The sequence below is a fragment of the Argentina silus genome (assembly GCF_951799395.1).
Source record: "Argentina silus genome assembly, chromosome: 8".
NCBI classification, from domain to species: Eukaryota; Metazoa; Chordata; class Actinopteri; order Argentiniformes; family Argentinidae; genus Argentina; species Argentina silus.
In genome coordinates, this window is record NC_139662.1 from 23958605 (window position 1) to 23984028 (window position 25424).

General features: G+C 49.1%; 2 protein-coding genes across 2 annotated transcripts; both read right to left on the reverse strand.

Annotated features, from left to right (window-relative positions):
• Nucleotides 1-443: 443 nt before the first annotated feature.
• snpha (syntaphilin a) lies at nt 444-8433 on the reverse strand (the record flags this gene model as incomplete). Its single annotated transcript, XM_083674805.1, has 4 exons — nt 444-1731; nt 2142-2291; nt 6180-6311; nt 8390-8433. The coding sequence occupies 4 exons, from the start codon at nt 8431-8433 to the stop codon at nt 444-446; spliced, it is 1614 nt and encodes a 537-aa protein (XP_083530931.1).
• Nucleotides 8434-11863: 3430 nt separating this feature from the next.
• Nucleotides 11864-18456, reverse strand: rad21l1 (RAD21 cohesin complex component like 1; the record flags this gene model as incomplete). Its single annotated transcript, XM_083674806.1, has 13 exons — nt 11864-12061; nt 12480-12554; nt 12660-12767; nt 12874-13034; nt 13601-13694; nt 13930-14159; nt 15084-15203; nt 15370-15459; nt 15893-16000; nt 16857-16960; nt 17513-17612; nt 17800-17929; nt 18310-18456. 13 exons carry the CDS (start codon nt 18454-18456, stop codon nt 11864-11866), a joined length of 1665 nt encoding a protein of 554 aa, XP_083530932.1.
• Between the last annotated feature and the right edge of the window lie 6968 nt (nt 18457-25424).

Below are 25424 nucleotides of genomic sequence, written 5' to 3' on the forward strand. Positions count from 1 at the left end.
AGACAAGAATCTCACTCAGGTCCTTCATTCATTGAGCTCCAGAAACAGCTGTAATCAATACATGAACACATCTCTTCAGAAGGGTCAAACTGCAATACAATCAGGTCACGTAAATCTCAAGCCCTCCTCAAATCAGACACATGTGGTGGAGAAAAACTAATCCAAATCTCAGGTCAGTCAGTCAGTATGGTTGTGGCTCTGGGAGGTTGTGGCTCTGGGAGGTTGTGGCCCGGGGAGGTCGTGGCCCTGGGAGGTCATGGCCCGGGGAGGTCGTGGCCTGGGGAGGTCGTGGCCCTGGGAGGTCGGGGTTAGATGGTTGCTGTGAGGGAACTAGGAGGCGTAGGGGTCCTCAGATGGGGGTGGCCTCATCCGTGCCTGCTGGGCCAGGAGGGGTCCTCAGATGGGGGTGGCCCCGTCCGTGCCTGCTGGGCCAGGAGGGGTCCTCAGATGGGGGTGGCCCCGTCCGTGCCTGCGGGGCTGCGGCCCCTGCGGCGGAGGGAGTGGAGCGCCACGGCACAGCAGCCCCGCAGCAGCGAGCCGATGTGGTAGACAGGCATGACCTCCCGCGGGCCGCCGTGGCACAGCCAGGCCACCGTAGGCACCACGGGCATCGCCACCGCCAGCAGGTCCACCAGGAAGTACCGGCTCCAGTGGCTCCGCTGGGGAGGCCCCTCCTCCTCCTCTCCTCCTCCCACACCGTTCCCTCCTTCACCTCCTGCGGCCTCCTCCTTCTCCTCGTCTCCCACCTCCACCACCACCACCGTGGCCCCCTGCTTCTCCGCTGGCTGTGCCCCAGGCCGGGGCTGGCAGGTCTGGGCCGCTGTCTGCATGGCTGCCACCCCCCTGTGGCTCTCTGGAGGTAGTGCCTCTACGGCGCTGTAGGAGGCGCTGTAGGAGGCTACGAGAGACCGGGGAGGAGGGGAGGAAGACAGGGACGCCGGGGGGAACGGCGGTGGTTCAGAGAGAGTGACGTCGGTTGTTGCTATGGAGATGACGCTCAACTCCTCGCCCCCTCCTTCCTCGGAGATCCAGGTGATGGTGGGGCTGCAGGCCTGAGACCGGACCTCCGGCTTCCCCTCGGCGGCGGGGGGGGCGGGGGCGGGGGCGGGGGCCTCCTCCTGGGGCAGGTGCAGGAACAGGTGGTGGTGCGGGAGGTAGGTGTGTCCGCTGCACCGGCAGCTGCTGCTGAGGGAGTGGCAGGAGTGGGAGACGGGCAGCACCGTGCCCCCGGTGCACAGCCTCTCGTAGGTGGAGGAGCGTGGCATGGCGGAGGAGGCGCAGGGGGGGCCGCGGACGAGGCCTGGGGGGGTCTGCTCCGAGAGGAGCGCCGCCTCCAGCAGCAGCTGGGTCCGTCCTTCGGCCCGCGGAGCCCCACGGAGGTCAGGGGCATGGGCGTTGGCAACGTTGCCGTTGCGGTCTAGGTGCAGCGCCTCGTTGCTCAGCCGGGTGTAGGTGGCGCTGCGGCTCAGGGTGCTGGCGGGCGAGCAGCCGCAGGAGCGGGACTTCCCCGGCCGACGGCCCTGCGGGGAGAGGTGGGGCCTGTGGTCATAGGGGTCTCCTTGGCGGGTGGAGACGTCAGTTCTTACCGTGTCGACGACCTCCTGGAGGTGCTGGATCTCCCTGCGCGCCTCCTTCAGGGCGAGCTGCGCCTCCACGCGGTGACACTCCTCCTCTATCCAGTCCTCCTGCATCCGACACAGCTGGGTCCGCAGCTCGCCGATCTCACAGTCCCTGAGAGGGACCAGAGGCCAGAACTCTGGTTCTGAACTGGTTCTGAACTCTGGTTCTGAACTGGTTCTGACAGCAACAACATGTTGTGAATTACCATATATGACGACACATACAAAGAGGTGTGGGGTATTATAGACAAATGCTCGACCAGAATTATTATATTTGTATTTTTTGTTACAGTATTTTATAGTCATAGTTTAACTTAACCGTTCATTGTGTGTGTTTGTGAGGAAGAAATAGAAAAAAAGTCTTTGAGAGGCTCATTGTTTAACCAAGGCGTCCCCTACAGCCCCTGTCTACCATCAACACACATCTGCATCAGAACCAGACATGGACCAGGCAGGTTCCACCTCCAGAACCAGACATGGACCAGGCAGGTTCCACCTCTCCGCCAGAACCCCCACACCCACCTGTGCTGCAGCCGCTCCACGTTGTCCCTCAGCCTGGCGCGCAGGTGTCTGATGCACACCTCCTTCTGCTGCAGGGGGGTGAGGTACTGCTCCGGGGGGGGGGGCCGGATGCCGTGGTTATCACTGCAGGTCGTGTGCTTGGCCTGGCGCCTGGGGTAGCGTAGAATATCAACACATTTATCCACAGCGACTTCGCTACAGTGAGTGCATGCGTGGTTAGTATAGGTGGTCCCAGCGGGAACCAAACCCACAACCTTGTCATTGCATAATGTTCTACCTATGGAGCCACACAGGACCATTGGGCATAGGCATGGGGGTGTGGAGAGGGCAGAAATGGATCAGATCATCATGGGAACCGTTGAGGAAGAGGCTAGGACAGGGGAGGCTGGTGGAGGTAGAAATCGGAGGACAGGCTCATTGCAATACATGGAAGAGAATGAGGAAGTAATGGCATCAAATGCGTTCCGTTCCTCATTCCATGAGCCTGTCCTCCGATTCCTACCTCCACCAGCCTCACCTGGGCTAGGAGGGTTTTGCTGAAGCATTCGGAGGTACAGTAGAGGGTCAGTAGAGGGTCAGTAGAGGGTACAGTAAAGGGTCGGTAGAGGGTCGTAGAGGGTCAGTAGAGGGTCAGTAGAGGGTCAGTAGAGGGTACAGTAAAGGGTACAGTAGAGGGTCAGTAGAGGGTCAGTAGAGGGGACAGTAGAGGGTCAGTGGAGGGACAGTAGAGGGACAGTAGAGGGTCAGTAGAGGGACAGTAGAGGGTCAGTAGAGGGGTCAGTAGAGGGGACAGTAGAGGTACAGTAGAGGTTCAGTAGAGGGTCAGTAGAGGGTCAGTAGAGGGGACAGTAGAGGGACAGTAGAGGTTCAGTAGAGGGTCAGTAGAGGGACAGTAGAGGGACAGTAGAGGTACAGTAGAGGTTCAGTAGAGGGTCAGTAGAGGGACAGTAGAGGGACAGTAGACAGTAGAGGTTCAGTAGAGGGTCAGTAGAGGGACAGTAGAGGGTCAGTAGAGGGTCAGTAGAGGGACAGTAGACAGTAGAGGGTCAGTAGAGGGACAGTAGAGGGACAGTAGAGGGACAGTAGACAGTAGAGGTTCAGTAGAGGGTCAGTAGAGGTACAGTAGAGGTTCAGTAGAGGGTCAGTAGAGGGACAGTAGAGGGACAGTAGACAGTAGAGGGTCAGTAGAGGGACAGTAGAGGGTCAGTAGAGGGTCAGTAAAGGGTACAGTAGAGGGACAGTAGAGGGTCGGTAGAGGGTCGTAGAGGGGACAGTAGAGGGTCAGTAGAGGGGACAGTAGAGGTACAGTAGAGGTTCAGTAGAGGGTCAGTAGAGGGACAGTAGAGGGACAGTAGAGGGTCAGTAGAGGGACAGTAGAGGGTACAGTAGAGGGACAGTAGAGGGTCAGTAGAGGGTACAGTAGAGGGACAGTAGAGGGACAGTAGAGGGACAGTAGAGGGTACAGTAGAGGGACAGTAGAGGGACAGTAGAGGTACAGTAGAGGGACAGTAGAGGGTCAGTGGAGGTACAGTAGAGGGACAGTAGAGGGACAGTAGAGGGTACAGTAGAGGGACAGTAGAGGGTCAGTCATTCAGTATTTGAAAATTCCAGCATCTTCCAACCAGGGGACCATTGTCATGCATGGAATGGAATGAGGAATGGTATCAAACACGTCTCTCTGCAATGCAACTGGGGGTACCAGGGTATGTCTTATCTGGGGTACCAGGGTGTGTCTTATCTGGGGTACCAGGGTGTGTCTTATCTGGGGTACCAGGGTGTGTCTTATCTGGGGTACCAGGGTATGTCTTATCTGGGGTACCAGGGTGTGTCTTATCTGGGGTACCAGGGTGTGTCTTATCTGGGGTACCAGGGTGTGTCTTATCTGGGGTACCAGGGTGTGTCTTATCTGGGGTACCAGGGTGTGTCTTATCTGGGGTACCAGGGTGTGTCTTATCTGGGGTACCAGGGTATGTCGTACCTGGGGTACCAGGGTGTGTCTTATCTGGGGTACCAGGGTGTGTCTTACCTGGGGTACCAGGGTATGTCTTATCTGGGGTACCAGGGTGCGTCTTACCTGGGGTACCAGGGTATGTCTTATCTGGGGTACCAGGGTGTGTCTTACCTGGGGTACCAGGGTATGTCTTACCTGGGGGTACATTTGGGAGTGAGTGGTGAAGCCTGTTCTCCAGTCTAAGTAAATTAATTTAATCTTGTTTCAAAGTAGCTTTTCTGTATTTTTGCTGTGGCTATCCTGCCTTAAGCTCTGGGATCTAGTTTCTGTTGAAAGCTATCTGTTTGAAGCCAATTGCTGTCAATCTCCAGTGGGAGGGCCTGAAACTATTCTGCAAGGACTAATACATTTGGGATTGAGTGGTGAAACCTGTCTGGTCGTTAACTGATCGTCAGGTGGGAGGGGCTGCTACCCTGCTAGTCATCAGCAATCACAGAATCTGCATTTCAATCGTGACGATCGCAGAGCGACAGCCTCCTGACACGAAGACGAAGGAGTCAATCTGTGGAGTCCATCAAGGAAGGCCTGAGAGGAAGGCCAAACTACTACGTATTTTTATTCCATTTGATTCTTTTTTCACTACTCTGAGTGTATTGAGCACTACCTTCATCTTGTATCGCCCACAAACCCTCTCTCTCTATTCCGTCAAATATCACAATGTGCTTCCTCCCCATTCCTGTTATTTCATCCATCAGGAGGACACATCAACACTACACCTCCACCCGCAACCATTCCAATCTAATCTACCCACCATGCTCAACTGACCACGACCTCACTGTCATGGGAGGACTTTGGAACTGCCAGTCAGCGGTCCGGAAAGCAGAGGCTATCTCAGCTTACGCCTGCTTCATGTCCCTCCACCTCCTTGCCCTCACAGAGACATGGATTACACCGGAAAACACAACTACTCCGGCAGCCCTCTCTGATGCCTACTCCTTTTCTCATTCCCCTAGACTCTCTGGTCGAGGCGGAGGAACAGGACTCCTCATCTCACCTAAGTGGTCACATAATGTCCTTCTGCTAAAGCTTCTTACTACCATTCCAAAATTCAAACCTCTGACCCAAGGAAACTGTTCTCCACATTTTCCTCACTCCTCAACCCTCTTCCTCCCCCTCATCCCTGTCTGAGGATGACTTTGTAACCTACTTTGAAAAGAAGGTTGATGACATTAGCAGCTCTTTCTCTCTACCTCTCACCAACACTGCTACCTCTCCTCCTAAACCCACTCTGCTACACTCGGTCTCTGGTTTATCAGCTGTTTCCCCCCTCTCCCCTGATGTTCTAAAACTGGTCACATTCAATCGGGCAACCACCTGCCCCCTCGATCCTATCCCCTCCCCCTTTCTCCAATCCATCTCCAAAGACCTCCTTCCGTTCCTTACCACCTTAATCAATTCCTCTCTATCCACAGGATCTGTCCAGAGTCAAGCCTCTTCAAGAAACCAACTCTTGACCCGACAAAATGTATTGTAGCCTACAAAATGTATTGTTTCATTGTTCTATTTTGTAAATTTGTTATTGCTATTTTGTTAATATTTTGTGTCAATATTTGCTATTGTTTTTTTTTGTCCCTTGCACCAACCTCACCAAGTCAATTTCCTGTATGTGCAAATATACTTGGCCAAATAAAAGGATTCTGGTTCTGGTCTGCTGTCCATAACTACAGAGCGGTATTCCTTCTCATCTAAAACCCAGCAACCACGTTACTCTGTTATGGCTTTTCACTGTCCTGGCGCCCCGCTGGTGGAACGAGCTTCCCACTGCTGTCAGGACTGCAGAGTCACTACCAATCTATCGCCGTAGATTGAAGACCCGTCTCTTCAGGCTACATCTTAACTGTCCCTCCTAAAGACCTCTTTTCTAGCATTGTGACTGCCTATGAACCCTGGTCTGAGCATAGATTACTTTATCTTATGATGACTGATGGATAGATGATTCACTCACAAATGTATTTGTTGTAAGTCGCTTTGGGTAAAGGCGTCTGCTAAATGCCATAAATGTAAATGGTTACCAGGGTGTGTCTTACCTGGGGGTACCAGGGTGTGTCCGGGCAGTGGGACTGCCCTCGCTGCCCCTCCCAGACAGGGGGTACGTGTTGGTGTTGGAGGCATCGATGTGGGCATGGCGCCCACTGCCACTGCTGGTTCCCACCGATTTCCTGCAGTAGAGACAGCCTGTGTTACTATGGATACACCTTTACCTCTCGCCACTGAAGTTCAGAAACACAAATAAATAATAACTCCCAAAAACACTCCCTCACCCTACAGATGATTACATGTTGTTGCATATCAATATCCTGATGTGAGAGGTGGTCAATCATTCCCAGCTTCATTGCATTGATTAATGTGAGGTTCTCTTTTACACCTTCACAAACGAGCAGTGGGTAGATACTAAGTGGGATGCTTAACCTTAACACTAACCTTAACCCTAACCCTAACACTAGCCTTAACACTAACCTTACCCTAACACTAACCTTAACCCTAACCCTAACACTAGCCTTAACACTAACCTTACCCTAACACTAGCCTTAACACTAACCTTAACACTAACCTTAACACTAGCCTTAACACTAACCTTAACACTAACCTTAACACTAACACTAGCCTTAACACTAACCTTAACCCTAACACTAGCCTTAACACTAACCTTAACACTAACCTTAACACTAGCCTTAACACTAACCTTAACACTAACCTTAACACTAACACTAGCCTTAACACTAACCTTAACCCTAACACTAGCCTTAACACTAACCTTAACCCTAACACTAGCCTTAACACTAACCTTAACCCTAACACTAGCCTTAACACTAACCTTAACACTAACCTTAACACTAACCTTAACCCTAACACTAACCTTAACCCTAACCCTAACACTAGCCTTAACACTAACCTTACCCTAACACTAGCCTTAACCCTAACACTAGCCTTAACACTAACCTTACCCTAACACTAGCCTTAACACTAACCTTACCCTAACACTAGCCTGAACACTAACCTTACCCTAACACTAGCCTTAACACTAACCTTACCCTAACACTAGCCTTAACCTTAACACTAACCTTACCCTAACACTAACCTTACCCTAACACTAGCCTTAACCCTAACCCTGACCTTAACACTAACCTTACCCTAACTGTAACCTTAACACTAACCTTACCCTAACTGTAACCTAACACTAACCTTCCCCTAACACTAACCCTAACCTTACCCTAACACTAACCTTAACCTTAACACTAACCTTACCCTAACACTAGCCTTAACCCTAACACTAACACTAACCCTAACACTAACCTTAACACTAACACTAACCCTAACCTTAACACTAACCTTAACCCTAACACTAGCCTTAACCCTAACCCTAACACTAACCTTAACCCTAACACTAACCTTAACCCTAACACTAACCTTACCCTAACCCTAACCCTAAGTATACAGTGAAATGCAAAAGTGACAGTGCCACAGAGTAGTGCAACAATACAATAAGTTTTAAAATACAATAAAATAAAAATAGAAGTACTAAAAAATATACAGTATAAACAGTATAAACAATATGAACAGTATAAGCAGTAAGCATAAGTAAGCAATATAAATAGCAGATGGATGATTATGTGTGTGCATATGTGTTAAGATGACAGTGCATGTGTGAGTGACTTGAGGGGGGCACTGGTGGGGTCATCGTTGACGATTCTGATGGCGTGGGGGAAGAAACTCAGCCTTAGCCTCTCTGTTCTTGCTGCATGACAGCGGAGGCGTTTTCCTGACCGCAGCGACCTTAACCCATTACCTAACCCTAACTGTTTTAAATCTCAACTTCAATGGGGTGACCCCATCCCACTTAGCATCTACCAAAGGCAGTGTGGGAGTAATCTACCAAAGGCAGTGTGGGAGTAATCTACCAAAGGCAGTGTGGGAGTAATCTACCAAAGGCAGTGTGGGAGTAATCTACCAAAGGCAGTGTGGGAGTAATCTACCAAGGCAGTGTGGGAGTAATCTACCAAAGGCAGTGTGGGAGTAATCTACCAAGGCAGTGTGGGAGTAATCTACCAAAGGCAGTGTGGGAGTAATCTACCAAGGCAGTGTGGGAGTAATCTACCAAAGGCAGTGTGGGAGTAATCTACCAAAGGCAGTGTGGGAGTAATCTACCAAAGGCAGTGTGGGAGTAATCTTGGAACCCAGAATTTCATCTCTGATTTAGTGAGACAAGTGTGAGTGACTGAGAGGGAAAGTGCAGTACCTGCGTTGACCTGCAGAGGGCTTGCGGCCGGGCGGCAGCGACATGGGTGACACCTCTACCTGCCTGGTGGACCACGCCTCAGAGCTGCACTGCAGGAAGTCAGCAAAACTCAATATTAACATTTATCAACATGTTCCTTCCTACAACATACACCGCATTATCTCAGTATTATTTCATTACACTATCATATTATAGTATTGTATGATATTATACATTACATTATTATACATTATATTCATCATTATATTAATTGAAAATAAGACAAGGACGTGTCTTGTTCTTGATAAATGTGGTGCAGAGTGTTCTGTTGTGGCTTCCTGGCCTGCCTGTGTGGAGGCCATTGATGAGTGACCCAGTCTGGCCGTCAGGAGCCCCCCACACATAAAGACTCCTTTCACAGGACAGACCACGGCTCACTGGGAGGATGGCATTCTGGGAGTTCATCGCCACATCACTGCTGTGCACGCCGTCCCTGGTCACTACAGCCAATCAGCATCCCTGGTCACTACAGCCAATCAGCAACCCTGGTCACTACAGCCACCAATCAGCAACCCTGGTCACTACAGCCACCAATCAGCATCCCTGGTCACTACAGCCACCAATCAGCATCCCTGGTCACTACAGCCACCAATCACTGGTCACTACAGCCAATCAGCATAAACCATCCACTGGATCATCAAATGAACAGCCTCTCCAACACATAAGGATAATAATACACAGTAAACCATTCAACAGGCACCTTTATCCAAAGTGATTTACAGTACAGTGAGTGCGTACCATTGTTGTATAGATGGTCCCAGTAGGAATTGAACACACAACCTCAACTATAGCCCCATGAATAGATGTCCTGTAAGACAACAGGGTTGCATCATCAGCACGTTTTCTGCTGCCTGATCACAAATCACAACAACTTAACAAAATGGAGCACAAATATGATGGAAAGATGAAATCACCAGAGAGCACATGAGCTCAGGTGAAGAGGTCCAGGCCTGTGTGTGTCTGTGATGAATAAACCTACTCTCTGAAAGCTGCTCCAAATCCACCTCCCCACATGGACTTGGAACATGGGAGTAATATCTGTAATCCTGTCAAAAAACATTCCACTAAGCATCACTTAAAAATCAGAGTTGGGTTGAAATATGAAAATACATGTTTCAGAATAATCTGAAGGTGCAGGACAGGTGACAAATCTGACTCTCTTAGACGAGGCTGTCTGGTTCATTTGGTTTGGTCAGTGGATGATTCATGTTCAACTGTACAACTGTGATGCAGACTAAAACAAACAGCAGCCCAGTGCCCCACGATGAGGCCTATTATAGTAAACAACAATGACTCCCACAGTGGACTTTGTGTAGCTGAGTCAGGCATCAGAAGCTGTAGCAGATCTCTCCAAGTACAGTGGATGGGGGAGGTTTGTCACATTGTTACGTAGGCTATTAGGGGGACATGACAGCCTACAGTATAACAATCAATAGCTACTAATGATGTCCCAGTAACGTTAACATTAACAGAGCCAGTCAGTCAACTGGCCGTACAGGAGACGGACAGGTTAGGGTGCATCACGCACCCGCGCAACAGGTGGTCGAAACACGCAGTAGGCCGTTTTACGTCACTATGAGCATCAGCAACCTGCCGTAGGAGCTGACAGGTGATGGGAATGAGGGGGAATAGCCCATGAGGCACATTAGATTGACAACATTATGTAACAGGCCAAAAGAAAGCTAGGCCTACTCGAATCATTCCATACATGCATGTTTAAGAAAATGCGCGATTATGGAGTCAGGTTGAGCAAGGTCCTTTAGACGTCATGTCGGTAAGCAGAAGGGCAAAGACGCGCTTCAATTTGTCCTTGGAATAAACGAACCAAACCACAATCATTTGTCCCCACCATCAATGTATTTCGCACTGTCTCTATTCGGCGTTTTCCCCTAATAATAGTCTCGAAGAGCGCTTTTGACGATCAAACTGGACAGGACAGACAATTCCTTGTACTCCCCAAAAAACACTGCAAGTTATCTCCGTGCGACGACATGGACATTTTAAGATACAAATATCTATTTTAAGCGGGTGTAAATCTTAACATACAATCCTACCAGCCAACATAATTTCCCGGTGAATCAAAACATCCCGTCCATGGAACCGTCAGGACCAGGAATAGCTGACAAACTAGTTTAGTCGTGGCTTTGCCCTACATACGGCGGTTGTAGAGATGCAGCCTGCGCCCTGTGACGGAGGCAGCGACAGCTTCATGAGGACAGCAGCCGACTTTATGGCATCATCTCCAGCATGAGGCGTACCGATGGACCGGCAGTCCTACATGGTGTAGAACGTGTCCCGGCCGGCCGTGTGGAGCCTCAGCAGAGGTGTGGAGAAGGATGCTGATGAGAGTCCATGTCTAATCTAACACCGAGGAGTCGGAGGAGGCAGCGCGTCCACTGCGCCGGAGCTTCTTAAAGGGACAGCGTGGTGGTGATGCGTCACCCGGCAGCCACTTCTCTACATGTGCGGTCCTGGTGTCGGGATGGTCGGAATTCAAACATGATTTTTTCCTTAAAGATTCTTTACAATAATGGACGGAGGCCTGATGTAAAGTAGGTGTGTGGAAATGAAAACACGGGTTTCGTGAACAAGCACTGTATTCAGATTAAATCAAGTATTAGCTTAGTTACTGGTTACATTTACAGATAAAAAAACCACATCAACAGTTAAAAAAACAGCTGAAATTGAGTCTAACAAGTGTACAGTCTGTCAACATAATGAACAAAGATATATAACACAAACTATATACACATAAGACGTAGAGTATACCTTGCTGTAGAAGGAAGCCATTACAGAACATTCAGAACCTGCTATGACTCCACAACCCACATCAAGAGCTTTTAACAAAGCAATAAATAACCTAATAACCCTGTCCCGTTTAATCCTAGAGAAACACTGAAGGAGGCTTAATGTTGAACTACATGTGTTTAGAGTCTCAGTGTGTAACAACCTCTGTAGTTCATTCCATACGTTAGTTTCTTCATATAAGAGTAGTTCTCTTAAAGCAGGTGTTCTGTGCTTGTCCTCACTCAAAAGGAGGAGAGGAAAGGAGGGGGGGGCGGTCAAAATAGCCAGCAACTAACTTGAGCCTTGGGAGATTAGCTGTTAGGTGGCAACACCATCTCCCTAAATCTCATCATAAGTGTTGTATGTGATTTATAACCCAGCTTGGTACCGGGATAAGGGGTATTTAATAATAATATGTTTATTCAGATCTCAGTCAGTGGTTAGTATCCTCAATAACGCCACCCTTCCTGTGGTCCCCGCCACACGTGATGACAGTTCAGAGGGGACCACCACCACCACCAGAGGGGACCACCACCACCACCAGAGGGGCTTGTGTCTGTGCAGTTTCTGTTATGAAGGACAGTAGCAGTGAGTCTATAATCGAGATGTCTTCCTATCACAACCCCTCCTCCTCCTCCTCCTCCTCCTCTACGAGTGGTGGAACCTGGGTCCAGGTGTGGCGATGATGTCTGCGTAGGGCCCGTTCTGGTGCAGGTCCAGGCTCTGCTGTTTCTTCAGCACCAACAGGCAGAAGAAGGTGGTGGCAGCCTGGGAGCGACTGTTCCTCTCACACAGCGTCTCCAGGCTGAACATGGCACTGCTGCTGCTGCTGCTGCTGCTCTGGTTCTGTCAACACACACAGAGAGAGACAGAGAGACAGACAGACAGAGAGACAGACAGAGAGAGTGAGACAGACAGAGAGAGAAAGAGAGAGAGAGAGAGAGAGACACACACAGCAATTTAATTTCCCACCATCAACATGCTCGACCCCTAATCCTAACCCTAGCCCTGTCCTCAGTGACTGACGGTCTGATCGTAATCCAACTAGCTCACTAGTGGGTGGGAAGAAGCATGGATGGGTTTTTCCCCCCTTGACTGTCACACTGTTCTATGGATGTGATTGTAAATGTATTGGTGTGATCATTTATAAGCATTACAAGAGTCAAGCTTCTGAAATATCCTTTACCCTAATCATGAAGCCCTCCACGGTGTGGTGGTGAGAACTGATGCCTAGCAAAGAGGTGGATGGTGGACGTGTCCTTACTCTGAGAGCCTTTAGGAGCTTCTGTGCTCTGCTGGTCATCCTCCTCTCGGCCAGGTCCTGGCTGTCCAGCATAGACTGCATTATGGATGACAAGCGTCACAGGGTGGACAGCACACTCATACCCATAACACACCTCTGTGTGTGTGTGTGTGTGTGTGTGTGTGTGTTCTCAGTGTCTACCTGAGTCCCTACGACAGTTGACGGCATGGCCCCCTCCACTCCAGAGGGATGGACCAACATGGAATCCTCAGAGGGAAGGTCAGGGTGAGAGACGTCCAACCTCTCCTCCTGAGAGAGAGAGAGAGAGATAAAGGAGGAGGAGTTAGAGGAGGGGGAGGGGACTTGTCCATCGCCCTTTCATAAGGAAGTAGGTTTTTTGTGATATGTCCTTTACCTGCTGTGCTGCGACCCGGACGTGGTCAGGTGGGTGGTTGTCATGGACACGGCGCGGTGGGGTCAGATCCATGCTGAGGCCCGCTCTGCCAGGACCCACGGAGTCCTCAGGACCCAGGATGCTGACCTCCTCTGAGGGCAGCCTGCTGGCCATGCCTCCCACTGGATGGACACACACACACGCGCACACACACACACACACACACACACACACACGAAGGAATGCAACCAAATCGCACAACACCACCTAATGGAGCACTTGGATGTCACCAGGGCAACAGGAACACCCTCCACCCACCAGGAACACCCTCCACCCACCAGATGCAGGTAGGTTTTGGCATTGGAGGGTAAAGCTGCTATTGTTTTTTATGTCCATGCACCAACCTCACCAAGTCAACCTCACCAAGTCAATTTCCTGTATGTGCAAATATACTTGACCAAATAAAAGAATTCTGATTCTGATTGACTGTAAATCTTCCAGCCACTTTGACGGTGAGTCAACACAGGCTTGGGAATACTGTCCTTCCATTTAAACTATGCTTCCATTTAAAAATGAAACTGTGGCCTCAACGTTGGTTTAAAAACAGAATGTGGCTGGTAGAAAAGCTGAGTGGCTGGTGAATGTTCTCGTCCACCAGACGCCTTGGCTGCTTGACCAAAACATACATTTTATGCCCTGGATGTCACAAAGGTCATCTCTGTCTACGCTGCTCTGTGGATGTTCCTACTTTCCTGTCTTTCCTCCCGCATCTCTTCCGGGTCAGCGTGCTCTTCTACCACAGGCTCCGTCTTCCTCAGGCCCTGGACGTCCCGGGTGTATAGCTGGAAACACAACAGGGTGGCACTCTTACAACACGCAGCATCGCTGGTGAGAGACGTGAACACTATTTCCTGGTGACAAATTGTGAAGTCAATCGACTGCTGTAGGTTCTTCCTCATGAGAAACACCTGCTAGCTGAGAGACCACTTTGGAAGTGATGGATAAGACAACTTTCGGGTACCCTGATTGGTCTGCTGGCCAGGTGTCCCTTAGTCTGTCCTGTCCTGTCCTACACACCTGTTGAAGCTGTGGGTGCATGACAGGTACACAGAGGTGTCTGAAGAGCCTGTCCACCCCTCCGCTCTCCTTCCACTGCATGAGCTGGCGTGTGGGCGGGGCTATGTCGAGGGGCGCCGTGAGGTCTGAGCAGCTAGAGAGTTGCACCCTGATGGCCTCGTTGGACAGCTCCTTGGCTTCGTCCACCACCAGTCTCCTCCTCCTCTTCGCCCTCTTCTTCTCTGAGGATGCTAAAACAAATCAAATAAACTAGAGTTTTCTTGCCTTTCTCCAGCACTGTGACTGCTTCTGGCACATATTCTTACAGGAAGTCTGTTTACAGTCTGTCTCCAAATCAGAAAGTTAGTTTCAGTAACTTCAGGCGAATGTACTCATTATACGCTATAAGCGTATAACGCTAAACGACTAACATCTAAATGCTAAGTCGGGCCGGCCGAGGGTTAATTAAACCCGGCTGTCCGTGCTTCTCACACTCAGGTTTGTACGGGGTTTATAATAACACGGGTTTGTATTACTAATGGCTGCGTGATTGCATTCTGAAAAAACTGTGTTTCAGAAGCAACACACTGGTTTTTGAGGAAATTCTACGACAGAATAACTGTCTTGTTGGTCTTAAAATGTGTTTCCTGTTGCACATGGTGGCTTCTCATGCATGAATTATGCTCATGGTTTTCTGTAGGTGGTCATTCTATGGAGGGCTTCGTTAGGTTTAGGTTATATACTGTATACCACTATATACCACTATTAGGTTATATACTGTGTACCACGATATACCTCCTGGGGAAACAGCTTAATGGACCGTCTACTGTGTCCTGTACTGTCTTAGTCTTCTGTCTTGGCAGGGGAGGCTGATGGAGGTAGAAATCTGAGGACAGGCTCATTGTAATGTACTACCATTCCTCATTCTGTTCCATGCATTACAATGAGCCTGTCCTCCAATTTCTACTTCCACCAGCCTCCCCTGATCTACTGTGTTATGTGCCACCCCAGTCTTCTGTCCGGTCATCCTTTTTCTTGAGCATATGGAAGGTTGGAACTGTGAACGTCAATGTCTGGGTTCTGGTTTGTTGGTGTCTTTATGTAATGTATGAACATGTGGAAATTAATTTCCTCTTTGAAGGACAATCAAATCAGATGTAAACATTTAGGCCTACGTGTGACAACAGGTTCCAGGGCAAAGCCCTCCTCCTCATTGACCAGCAGAGTGACCTCAACGGCTGCTGGGGGATCCTCCTCCATAGGCTCAGATCCTGGTGGACCGTCTGCAGGGCCTTCTGTTGGAAGACCATGACCCTCAATGAAGAGCGTATTCACACAGGGTGGAACCCTCAGAACCTGTGGGAATCCTGCATTGATGTCAATGGGAAATGTGCGCAATGACCTATCAGCACACATCATTTCTCTCTATTAGGATTTCAAAATCAATGCAGACAGAAATACCCTCTTGGTTAATGGCCATGGGAGCGTCAGGCCTCTCAGCTGGGGGAAGGTCTGTCAACACAGCATGATCACTGGAACTGGCCATGAAACCTACAAGGGGTTTGAGAAGGGATTTAATTGAGTCCCTCTGTTTTAGATTAAACAAGTCTGAACCACATGGCTATTAATTAACCAAGATCATGTTTATATTGATAACCCAATGACATTAGCATATTTGGTTGAAAATAAATACGGCCTTTCAGTTTATTTTAAAACAAGATGGGAACAGAATCCAATACAGGCCATCTGCAGGTTTCAGGAAGTTAAATTCAAGACATTGAAACTGTTATAATACCACTTGAAATGCAATTTAAGACTTTTGAAAACTATCTAAGGTCTAGGTCATTGAATTGAAGGCAATATAAGCCCTTTTAAGGAGTCGTGGACAACCTCATATAGGGTAACAGAATCCAAGACGATAACAGGATGATTATGATCCTGATTAAAATATTCTATAAAAACCAGTTGTTAATCAGAACATTACCCAGGAGGTCGAAGCCAGACTCCTCGTCACCAAAAGCATCTCCGCGGTGGGCCAAGCTTTGATAACTCACATCTAACAGACTGGCCTGATGGGACTGGCTCTCCTCTCCTACAGGACGGAGAGAAAGACAGAGTCAGTGTTTATATTGTGTATTTTGTTTGTATTCTTCATGTTGTAAAGCACTTTGCGAGAATAGTCTTTGTTATATGTTATATACACCTTATATACACATTAACTGATTATGAGACAGTTACGTCAAGTGAAGGTGAATAATGAGAAAAGTGGACTCTGTTCAAAGGAGAAGAAAGGGAGACCAGAGAGAGAGACCAGAGAGAGAGACCAGAGAGAGGGAGACGAGAGAGAGAGGGACCAGAGAGAGAGGGACCAGAGAGAGAGGGACCAGAGAGAGGGAGACGAGAGAGAGGGACCAGAGAGAGAGGGACCAGAGAGAGAGAGACCAGAGAGAGGGAGACGAGAGAGAGAGGGACCAGAGAGAGAGGGACCAGAGAGAGAGAGACCAGAGAGAGAGACCAGAGAGAGGGAGACCAGAGAGAGGGAGACGAGAGAGAGAGGGACCAGAGAGAGAGGGACCAGAGAGAGAGACCAGAGAGAGGGAGACGAGAGAGAGAGGGACCAGAGAGAGAGGGACCAGAGAGAGAGACCAGAGAGAGGGAGACGAGAGAGAGAGGGACCAGAGAGAGGAGACCAGAGAGAGAGACCAGAGAGAGGGAGACCAGAGAGAGAGGGACCAGAGAGAGGAGACCAGAGAGAGAGACCAGAGAGAGGAGACCAGAGAGAGAGACCAGAGAGAGAGACCAGAGAGAGAGACCAGAGAGAGGAGACCAGAGAGAGAGACCAGAGAGAGGAGACCAGAGAGAGGAGACCAGAGAGAGGAGACCAGAGAGAGGAGACCAGAGAGAGGGACCAGAGAGAGGGACCAGAGAGAGGGAGACCAGAAATCTACCAAAATCCTCAAATGTGAGAAAGCTGTTCCCAAAATCCTCTTTGAGAGTGATTTCCTCATTTCGACACTGGTTCAGTGAGAAGTGGTCCACAACGTCTACCGCACTGGGAGAGAGAGGAGAGAAATGACATATCGAACATCTGTAAGTAAGAATACAGAGACTTAAAAACAAACAAACCAAAAAACAGAGGGAATCTCTCCATGTGTTTATATTGTCTGCAACAGACACACGACCACATGGGTCTACTGAAACACTGGGACCACATGGGTCTACTGAAACACTGGGACCACATGGTTCTACTGAAACACTGGGACCACATGGGTCTACTGAAACACTGGGACCACATGGTTCTACTGAAACACTGGGACCACATGGGTCTACTGAAACACCGGGACCACATGGGTCTACTGAAACACCGGGACCACATGGGTCTACTGAAACACTAGGACCACATGGGTCTACTGAAACACTGGGACCACATGGGTCTACTGAAACACCGGGACCACATGGGTCTACTGAAACACCAGGACCACATGGGTCTACTGAAACACCGGGACCACATGGGTCTACTGAAACACCAGGACCACATGGGAGGATTGGGGTTTGGGTTGCTGTGATTGTGAGTGGATGTGGTCAGAATGAAGGGATGAAGTACTTTAGAGCTGGAAGCTGAGACTCAAAGTCAATGAAATCCTCCATCAACGTGATGGCTTTAAGGGTCGCCTCCATCCCCTCAACAGGCATGTCAGTCTGTCCTGTTGTTGGCAACACAAAGACATCTATTATTGCCCCAAAACAAGTAAAACTGATACGTTTCAAATTATAAAAACAATTAGAGACTGCAGTTCTTCAAAGTGCTGCTGTTATTAAACATGACTCGTGATATTGATATTAAACATGATATTAGTATAAAATGGGGCTAAAACAAAAGGCTTGGGTAACCTGGCCTGAAGGCCACTTTGATTTTGACGACAGCATCACTGCAGTCTGCCAGGAGGTACTTGGCTTTTCTGGAGTATATCCTCACAACTCCCAGGAGCAGGTGGCCTGAAGTCCGCAGGCCAATCTTAATCTACAGACCGCAGACAGACAGATAGACAGACAGAGACATACAGACAGAAAAGGCAGACAGATAGACAGACAGATAGACAGACAGAGACATACAGACAGAAAAGGCATATCACACTAGGGCTCATTATCCTTATCATCACAAAAACAAATTATGCTATATCCAATAAGTTATATGGCTGTCAAAAGTTCTATAATAAACGTTTTTTCTTCAGACTAATGGAAACATATTGCATATAGCAATTAAGAAATCTAATATTATACATTAATTGGAGTGGAGGAGGGACATAACTCACATAAGCAGTAACAATGGATGACTAAAACACCATTAAAAGCATTGTTGCATAGTGAGTCATTTAACTCAGTACTCTGCTGGTACCTGACCTGCGGGGAGATCATCTCTGTGATGGTGCTCTCCAGGTTGCATTCGAACACATGGGCCTTGGTGATTTTCCGTTCCCAATGCGCTGCCAGCCAGATCTTGGCCAGCGGTCCTCTCTTGGAGGTGAAGAGCTGCGTGTAGAACATCATCTCTCCTCCAGAGGCGACGCGCTGGTGATGACGCAGTCTTACTGTCAATACCTGTAGCCCAATGAAACACTACTAGCTAGTTAGCTCACCAACTACCCCATGTTCAATTTGTTGAATTTTGATGTTGAATTTGCGAAATTGTTATAATTTGGTTAAGGTTAGGGGTCAGGTTAAGGTTAGGGATAAGGTAGGGTTAAGGTTAGGGATAAGGTAGGGTTAAGGTTAGGGATAAGGTAGGGTTAAGGTTAGGGTTAAGGTAGGGTTAAGGTTAGAGGATAAGGTAGGGTTAAGGTTAGGGTTAAGGTAGGGTTAAGGTTAGGGGTCAGGTTAAGGTTAGGGATAAGGTAGGGATAAGGTTAGGGATAAGGTAGGGTTAAGGTTAGGGATAAGGTAGGGTTAAGGTAGGGTTAAGGTTAGGGATAAGGTAGGGTTAAGGTTAGGGATAAGGTAGGGTTAAGGTTAGGGATAAGGTAGGGTTAAGGTAGGGATAAGGTAGGGATAAGGTTAGGGATAAGGTAGGGTTAAGGTAGGGTTAAGGTTAGGGATAAGGTAGGGTTAAGGTAGGGTTAAGGTAGGGTTAAGGTAGGGTTAAGGTTAGGGATAAGGTAGGGTTAAGGTTAGGGATAAGGTAGGGTTAAGGTTAGGGATAAGGTAGGGTTAAGGTAGGGATAAGGTAGGGTTAAGGTTAGGGTTAAGGTAGGGATAAGGTAGGGTTAAGGTAGGGATAAGGTAGGGTTAAGGTTAACCAGTTAATTGTAGGCTCGCCAGTTAGCAAGCTACAGTGACAGCTGCTATACAACGTTAGCAAACGTTGAACAACAAACTTAATAACATTATTAACAATAACTTTTTATTCTGATGTATTCAAGTTTTCTCAATTAAAAGACGGCTTCCAACCTGCTACTCACACAGTTTGTCTGTCAGGAGGGTTTAGTAGAGACTCGCTAACAGCTAACAGCTAACAGCAGCAGCGCGAGACACCCGGACCGCCGCGCGTTTTCACCCGCAGGCGCGAGACAGCGAAATAACGCGCCAAGTGTCTCAACAACGTTTCACACCGGAGGGGTCACCGTCACCGGAGGGGTCACCGTCACCGGAGGGGTCACCGTCAACGTCACCGGAGGGGTCACCGTCACCGTCACCGGAGGGGTCACCGTCAACGTCACCGGAGGGGTCACCGTCACCGTCACCGTCACCGTCACCGGAGGGGTCACCGTCACCGTCACCGGAGGGGTCACCGTACTTCAGATCTCTGTCCGGTCATCTCAATCCAAACCATCTACAGCCAGCTGTCAGTCAGTCATTGATTGATTGACAGCTGTTGATTGACAGCTGTCGCGACCTGCAGGTCAGAGTCAGTGCAACCCGCCTTGATCGTTCACGTGACCTGCAGTGACAACTCTGACAATAACGTTAAATTACCATTTCCAGAAACGATGTAATCCTTAATTGCATCGAGGTTGGTGTTTTTCTAACGTATTTGCTGCATCTTTACCAGAGTTATATATATATATATATATAGACACTATATATATATATATATATATATATATCAAGTAACATCTCATATATATATATGATTTGACCTGCTGGTTGAATGTTTAATGAAGAGTCCAGCTCAGCTGATCTTGGAACAGCCAGCGGCGCCATCGGCACGACGCTGTAGCGCCAATTAAACATCATCATCGTCATATAATATCTTCATATCCTACCGTCAGCAAATCCAATACATTTCTTTTCTTTGGTGAATGAAACATTTACGGCTGTGCTTTCATTTATTTTCCTGGAGTATGGAAGCTCTGGAATGCGTGAAATGTGCTGTTTTTCGCTGTTTTCTATGGTGGTGGGGCCAGTCCTGTTCCCTCCCTGTCAATCAAACGCTGAGTGGGGAAAATGGTTGTGCGCATGCTCAAAGTCTGCCTCTCCGTTGAGTCGGAGGCTCGTTGAGGGGGCCGAGCTGCACCGGCCCCACGGCCCCTAGCGGCTCAGACAGGCTGACAGAGCACCGTGGAGACTCTCTGCAGCGTCTTCCCTGTAACAGCCAGTAGGGGGCAGTGTCACTCCATCATGTCTGAGCGAGGACCAAGTGTTGCCGTCGTCTCTTCTCTTCTGTGGGATGACTTGTTGTGTGTTCATGTTGGACATAGGAACTCTTTAAAAGGTTATCTTACTTTCCTTATTAAGGAGTAAAATAAATGGTTGTGAGCCCCACTGCCATGGGGAAGAAACTGTTCAGGTGGCGCGAAGTTTTAGTCTTGATTGACCGGAACCTTTTGCTGGATGGAAGTCTATGGAAGAGGTGGTGACCAGGATGGGAAGGGTCAGCTATGATCTTTCCTGCTCTCTTACTGGTCCTGGAGTGGAACAGGTCCAGGAGAACATGACCTGGGGGAGAGAGAGACTGCCCCCTGGAGGTGAGCAGGACAACCTGACTGTCACACTGATGGCAGAACTGCCAGTTACATTAATCCAAGGGGAAACTGAATCACTAATTTACACACACACACACACACACACACACACACACACACACACACACACACACACACACACACACACACCAGAGCAGAATTGCCTCCAAGTGTCTGCTTAGCCAGGGACATGAGAAATAAACACGCCAGAATAAATGTGCGTATTGCTCTAACTGGCCTGGAGCCGTGGGGAGGTTCTACAACAGCTGGTGTGGCAAGACTCCTCAAACCACCACCACCATCATCACCATCATCACCAGAGGCTGTCAGCAGAGGAAGAGGGGGAGGATTAAGGAGAGAGAGAAAGGGGGGGGGGAGAAATAGAGAAGTTGTGAAGGGGGGAAGGAGCAGTGAGTGGTGAAGGGAAGTGGGGAAGGGAAGGGGAGGGAAGGGGAGGGAAGTGGGGAAGGGAAGGGAGGGGAACGAAGGGAAGGGAAGGGGAGGGGAGGAAAGGGGAGGGAAGGGAAGGGGAAGGAAGGGGAGGGGAACGAAGGGAAGGGAAGGGGAGGGAAGGGAAGGGGAGGGAAGTGGGGAAGGGAAGGGAGGGGAAGGAAGGGGAGGGGAACGAAGGGAAGGGAAGGGGGGGGGAGGGGAGGGAAGGGAAGGGGAGGGAAGTGGGGAAGGGAAGGGGAAGGAAGGGGAGGGGAACGAAGGGAAGGGAAGGGGAGGGGAGGGAAGGGAAGGGGAGGGAAGGGAAGGGGAGGGGAGGGGAAGGAGGGAAGGGAGGGGAGGGAAGGGGAGGGGAAGGAGGGAAGGGAGGGGAGAGGAGGGAATGGAAGGGGAGGGAGGGAAGGGGAGGGGAGGAAGGGGAAAGGAGGGGAGGGAAGGGGAGGGAAGGAAGGGGAGGGGAGAGGAGGGGAGGGAAGGGGAGGGGAAGGAAGGGGAGGGGAGGGGAAGGAAGGCAAGGGGAGGGAAGGGAAGGGAAGGGGAGGGAAGGAAGGGGAGAGGAGGGGAGGGAAGGGGAGGGAAGGGGAGGGGAGGGGAAGGAAGGCAAGGGGAGGGGAAGTGTGTGTGTGTGTGTGTGTGTGCGCGTGTGCGCGTGCGCGTGCGTGTGTGTGTGTGTGTGTGTGTGTGTGTGTGTGAGAGTGTGTACATTGTTGCCCTGTTCACTGAACTGCCATTAGAAGCTCCGCCCTCGACTCCCATCCGCTCTCCTTCCATCGGGTGTTTAACATGTTTAGTGTGTTTAACATGTTTAGTGTGTGTAGCGTGTTTAGTGTGTTTAGTGTGTGTAGCGTGTTTAGTGTGTTTAGCGTGTTTAGTGTGTTTAGTGTGTGTTTAACATGTTTAGTGTGTTTAACGTGTTTAGTGTGTTTAACGTGTTTAGTGTGTTTAACGTGTTTAGTGTGTGTAGCGTGTTTAGTGTGTTTAACATGTTTAGTGTGTTTAACATGTTTAGTGTGTGTAGCGTGTTTAGTGTGTGTAGCGTGTTTAGTGTGTTTAACATGTTTAGTGTGTTTAACATGTTTAGTGTGTGTAGCGTGTTTAGTGTGTGTAGCGTGTTTAGTGTGTTTAGCGTGTTTAGCGTGTGTAGCGTGTTTAGCGTGTTTAGCGTGTTTAGTGTGTGTAGCGTGTTTAGTGTGTGTAGCGTGTGTAGCGCGTGTAGCGCGTGTAGCGTGTTTAGTGAATGTAGGTCAGCTGTGGTGAAGTCTGTCCAGCGTGTTGGCGAGAAAAACTACAAAATCAGGCAAAAGCAAAAAGCAGCAAATCTAATCTAATCTAATCTAATCTAATCTAATCTCATCTCATCTCATCTCATCTCATCTCATCTCATCTCATCTCATGTAATCTAATCTAATCTAATCTAATCTAATGTAATCTAATCTAATCTAATCTAATCTAATGTAATCTAATCTAATCTAATGTTGAGCATCACTGAACGGAGGAGTTCCATCTGTTTGTTATGGAAGTGCGTTCTCTGTGAAACACTCATTAATATTTATCCTGTCAGATTTCATAAAGTCAGAGGTTTTTTGTTCTGGCCCTTGGATACACAACTCTGGGATTACCTCGGGGCGCTGCTGCTCGCTGTACAGCCTGGCTCCTCCCCCTGTTTACTGTGTCTGTTACCCCGTCACCACCACCATCATCACAGCTTCATACACCGCGCCGCCCGCCCGGACGGATGGACGAACGGACACCAGGATGCTGGGTAACAGGTTGAGACTACATTGTTCTACATCTGTGGTTATACCATTCTAATGCCCTTTAAAGGGGCAATCAGGGATTGAAACAATAACAAAGTGCAGCCTCCACCCCAGCCTCCCCCCCAGCCTCCACCCCAGCCTCCCCCCCAGCCTCCACCGCCAGTCTCCACCCCAGCCTCCACCCCCAGTCACCACCCTAGCCTCCCCCCCAGCCTCCACCCCAGCCTCCCCCCCAGCCTCCACCCCAGCCTCCACCCCCACCCTCCACCCCCAGTCACCACCCCCAGCCTCCACCCCCACTCTCCTCCCCCACCACATAACCCTGACCCACCACATAACAATCATTAGGGAAATCCACTTACAGTAGAATGACCCTAATTTGCCTTTGCATCAAACACACTCCAGTAAATTCATTAGATGCATGTGTATGTGTCCTCTCTCCCAGGCTACTGCCTGTTAAACTCCACTCCAACTCTGATCATCTCATGAAGACATGAGCTGGATGCAGCTGATGATTTCATGTCCAGGAGTCACGATTACTCCCACTCAGAAGAATGACCAGTTCAGAAGGAGACAGTGAGTTTTTGGAAGATCCACACCTATTCTTTCACTTCAAAGGAGCTGGCAGACACCCTGGGCAGAGGCTTGCCGTGGATGCCGTCCTGACTAGGTTCAGTCTGCTCAGAGACTCTCCCTAAATCCTGTTTAGAACCACAAGCCTTCTCACTGTCCCAAACACGCTATCCCCGTGCCAGAACTGTGCTTCATGTCTCTCCATTTTAGATGGATTCACTGACTTCCCTACAATACATTTCTATCTGCATTGAGCAGGGGTTTCTTATGGGCTCAAATTAAAGTAACAGATTTTCTTCTTTACAGTTCTTGTGGAAAACGTTCCCACGTCACTGTACGTTTGTGGCAGGGGAGGCTGGTGGAGGTAGAAATCAGAGGACGGGCTCATTGTAATTGATGGACAGAATATGGAATGGTTAGGGTTAGGGTTATCATTAGCAGTTTGATACCATTCACCATTCCACTCCATGCATTCCAATGAGCCTGTCCTCTGATTTCTACCTCCACCAGCCTCTCATGGTTTGTGGATATACCATTTATTGTTTGAGGCTGAATCAAACTGTTCCAGCCAACCGTAGTCAGAAACAACGTTCTCAGTGAGAGTGGGATAAAAGGTCACAGGTCAGCCACCAGGTCACCGGGTCACCTTGCCAACGTGGATGTGTAGACTGCTGTCCTACAGGATGTTGTGTCCATGTTCACACAGATTCATGACTCTGAGACACATATTAGCATAAAAAACAGACACTATGATTCATTTAATCTCATTAACCACAGCAGAACAGGACGGCTGGCTCTGACCCAGAACAGGATGGACCTGTCTGACCCAGAACACTCAGCGTTCCTGGACCCACAGTTCTTTTACCCTTGAAGGACTTTCAACAAAACCATAACAATGCACCACACATATCAGATTGTTTATATTATATATATATATATATATATATATATATATATATATATATATATATATATATATAACATGGTCCCTCAAATATTTTCTCCCACAATTTTTCTATAAGGTTATACTAATGATAACAATAATAATAATAATAATAATAATAATAATAATAATAATATAGATATGCTCTCCTTTTACATACACACAGCAAGGCCTACAACACAACAACACTACAGTCCAGATGGATCAGCAGGGCGACATCAGGGGCCGGTGCTGTCAGTCTGGTCTCAGGTGTCATGGACGCCCAGGCCCATCGCTGCGCGGCCGTGGGATTTCCTGTGGCTGCTGCATGTCTCGTCTCAGATGACGGTGTTGATCCAAGCCTTATTCACACATGTCCTCATGTTCTTCATTATGTCATTACCTTAAACAGTCCCCTGTGGTTAGGTCATCTGTTGTATAATGGGGGAGAGGGAGGGGGGGGAGGGGGGGGGAGAGGGAGGGGGGAGGATAGGGGGTGACACAGTGTAGTGCAAAGTTTCAGGAATAGTGCTGTGTCAGGTTTTCTCTCTGCTGCAGACTCTGCTCGGGGCGAAGGTGTCTGTCATCGTCATTGGCAGTCAGACACGCCTCCACCAACACGCCTCCACCAACACGCCTCCACCAACACGCCTCCACCAACACGCCTCCACCAACACGCCTCTACCAACACGCCTCCACCAACACGCCTCCACCAACACGCCTCCACCAACACGCCTCCACCAACACGCCTCCACCAACACGCCTCCACCCAGCCTCTCTGTTGTCATCACTTCTCCTTTTCACCCATCTGTCCGTTCCTGTCTCCCTCAGGATGCGGAGGACGTCGTTCTGGCA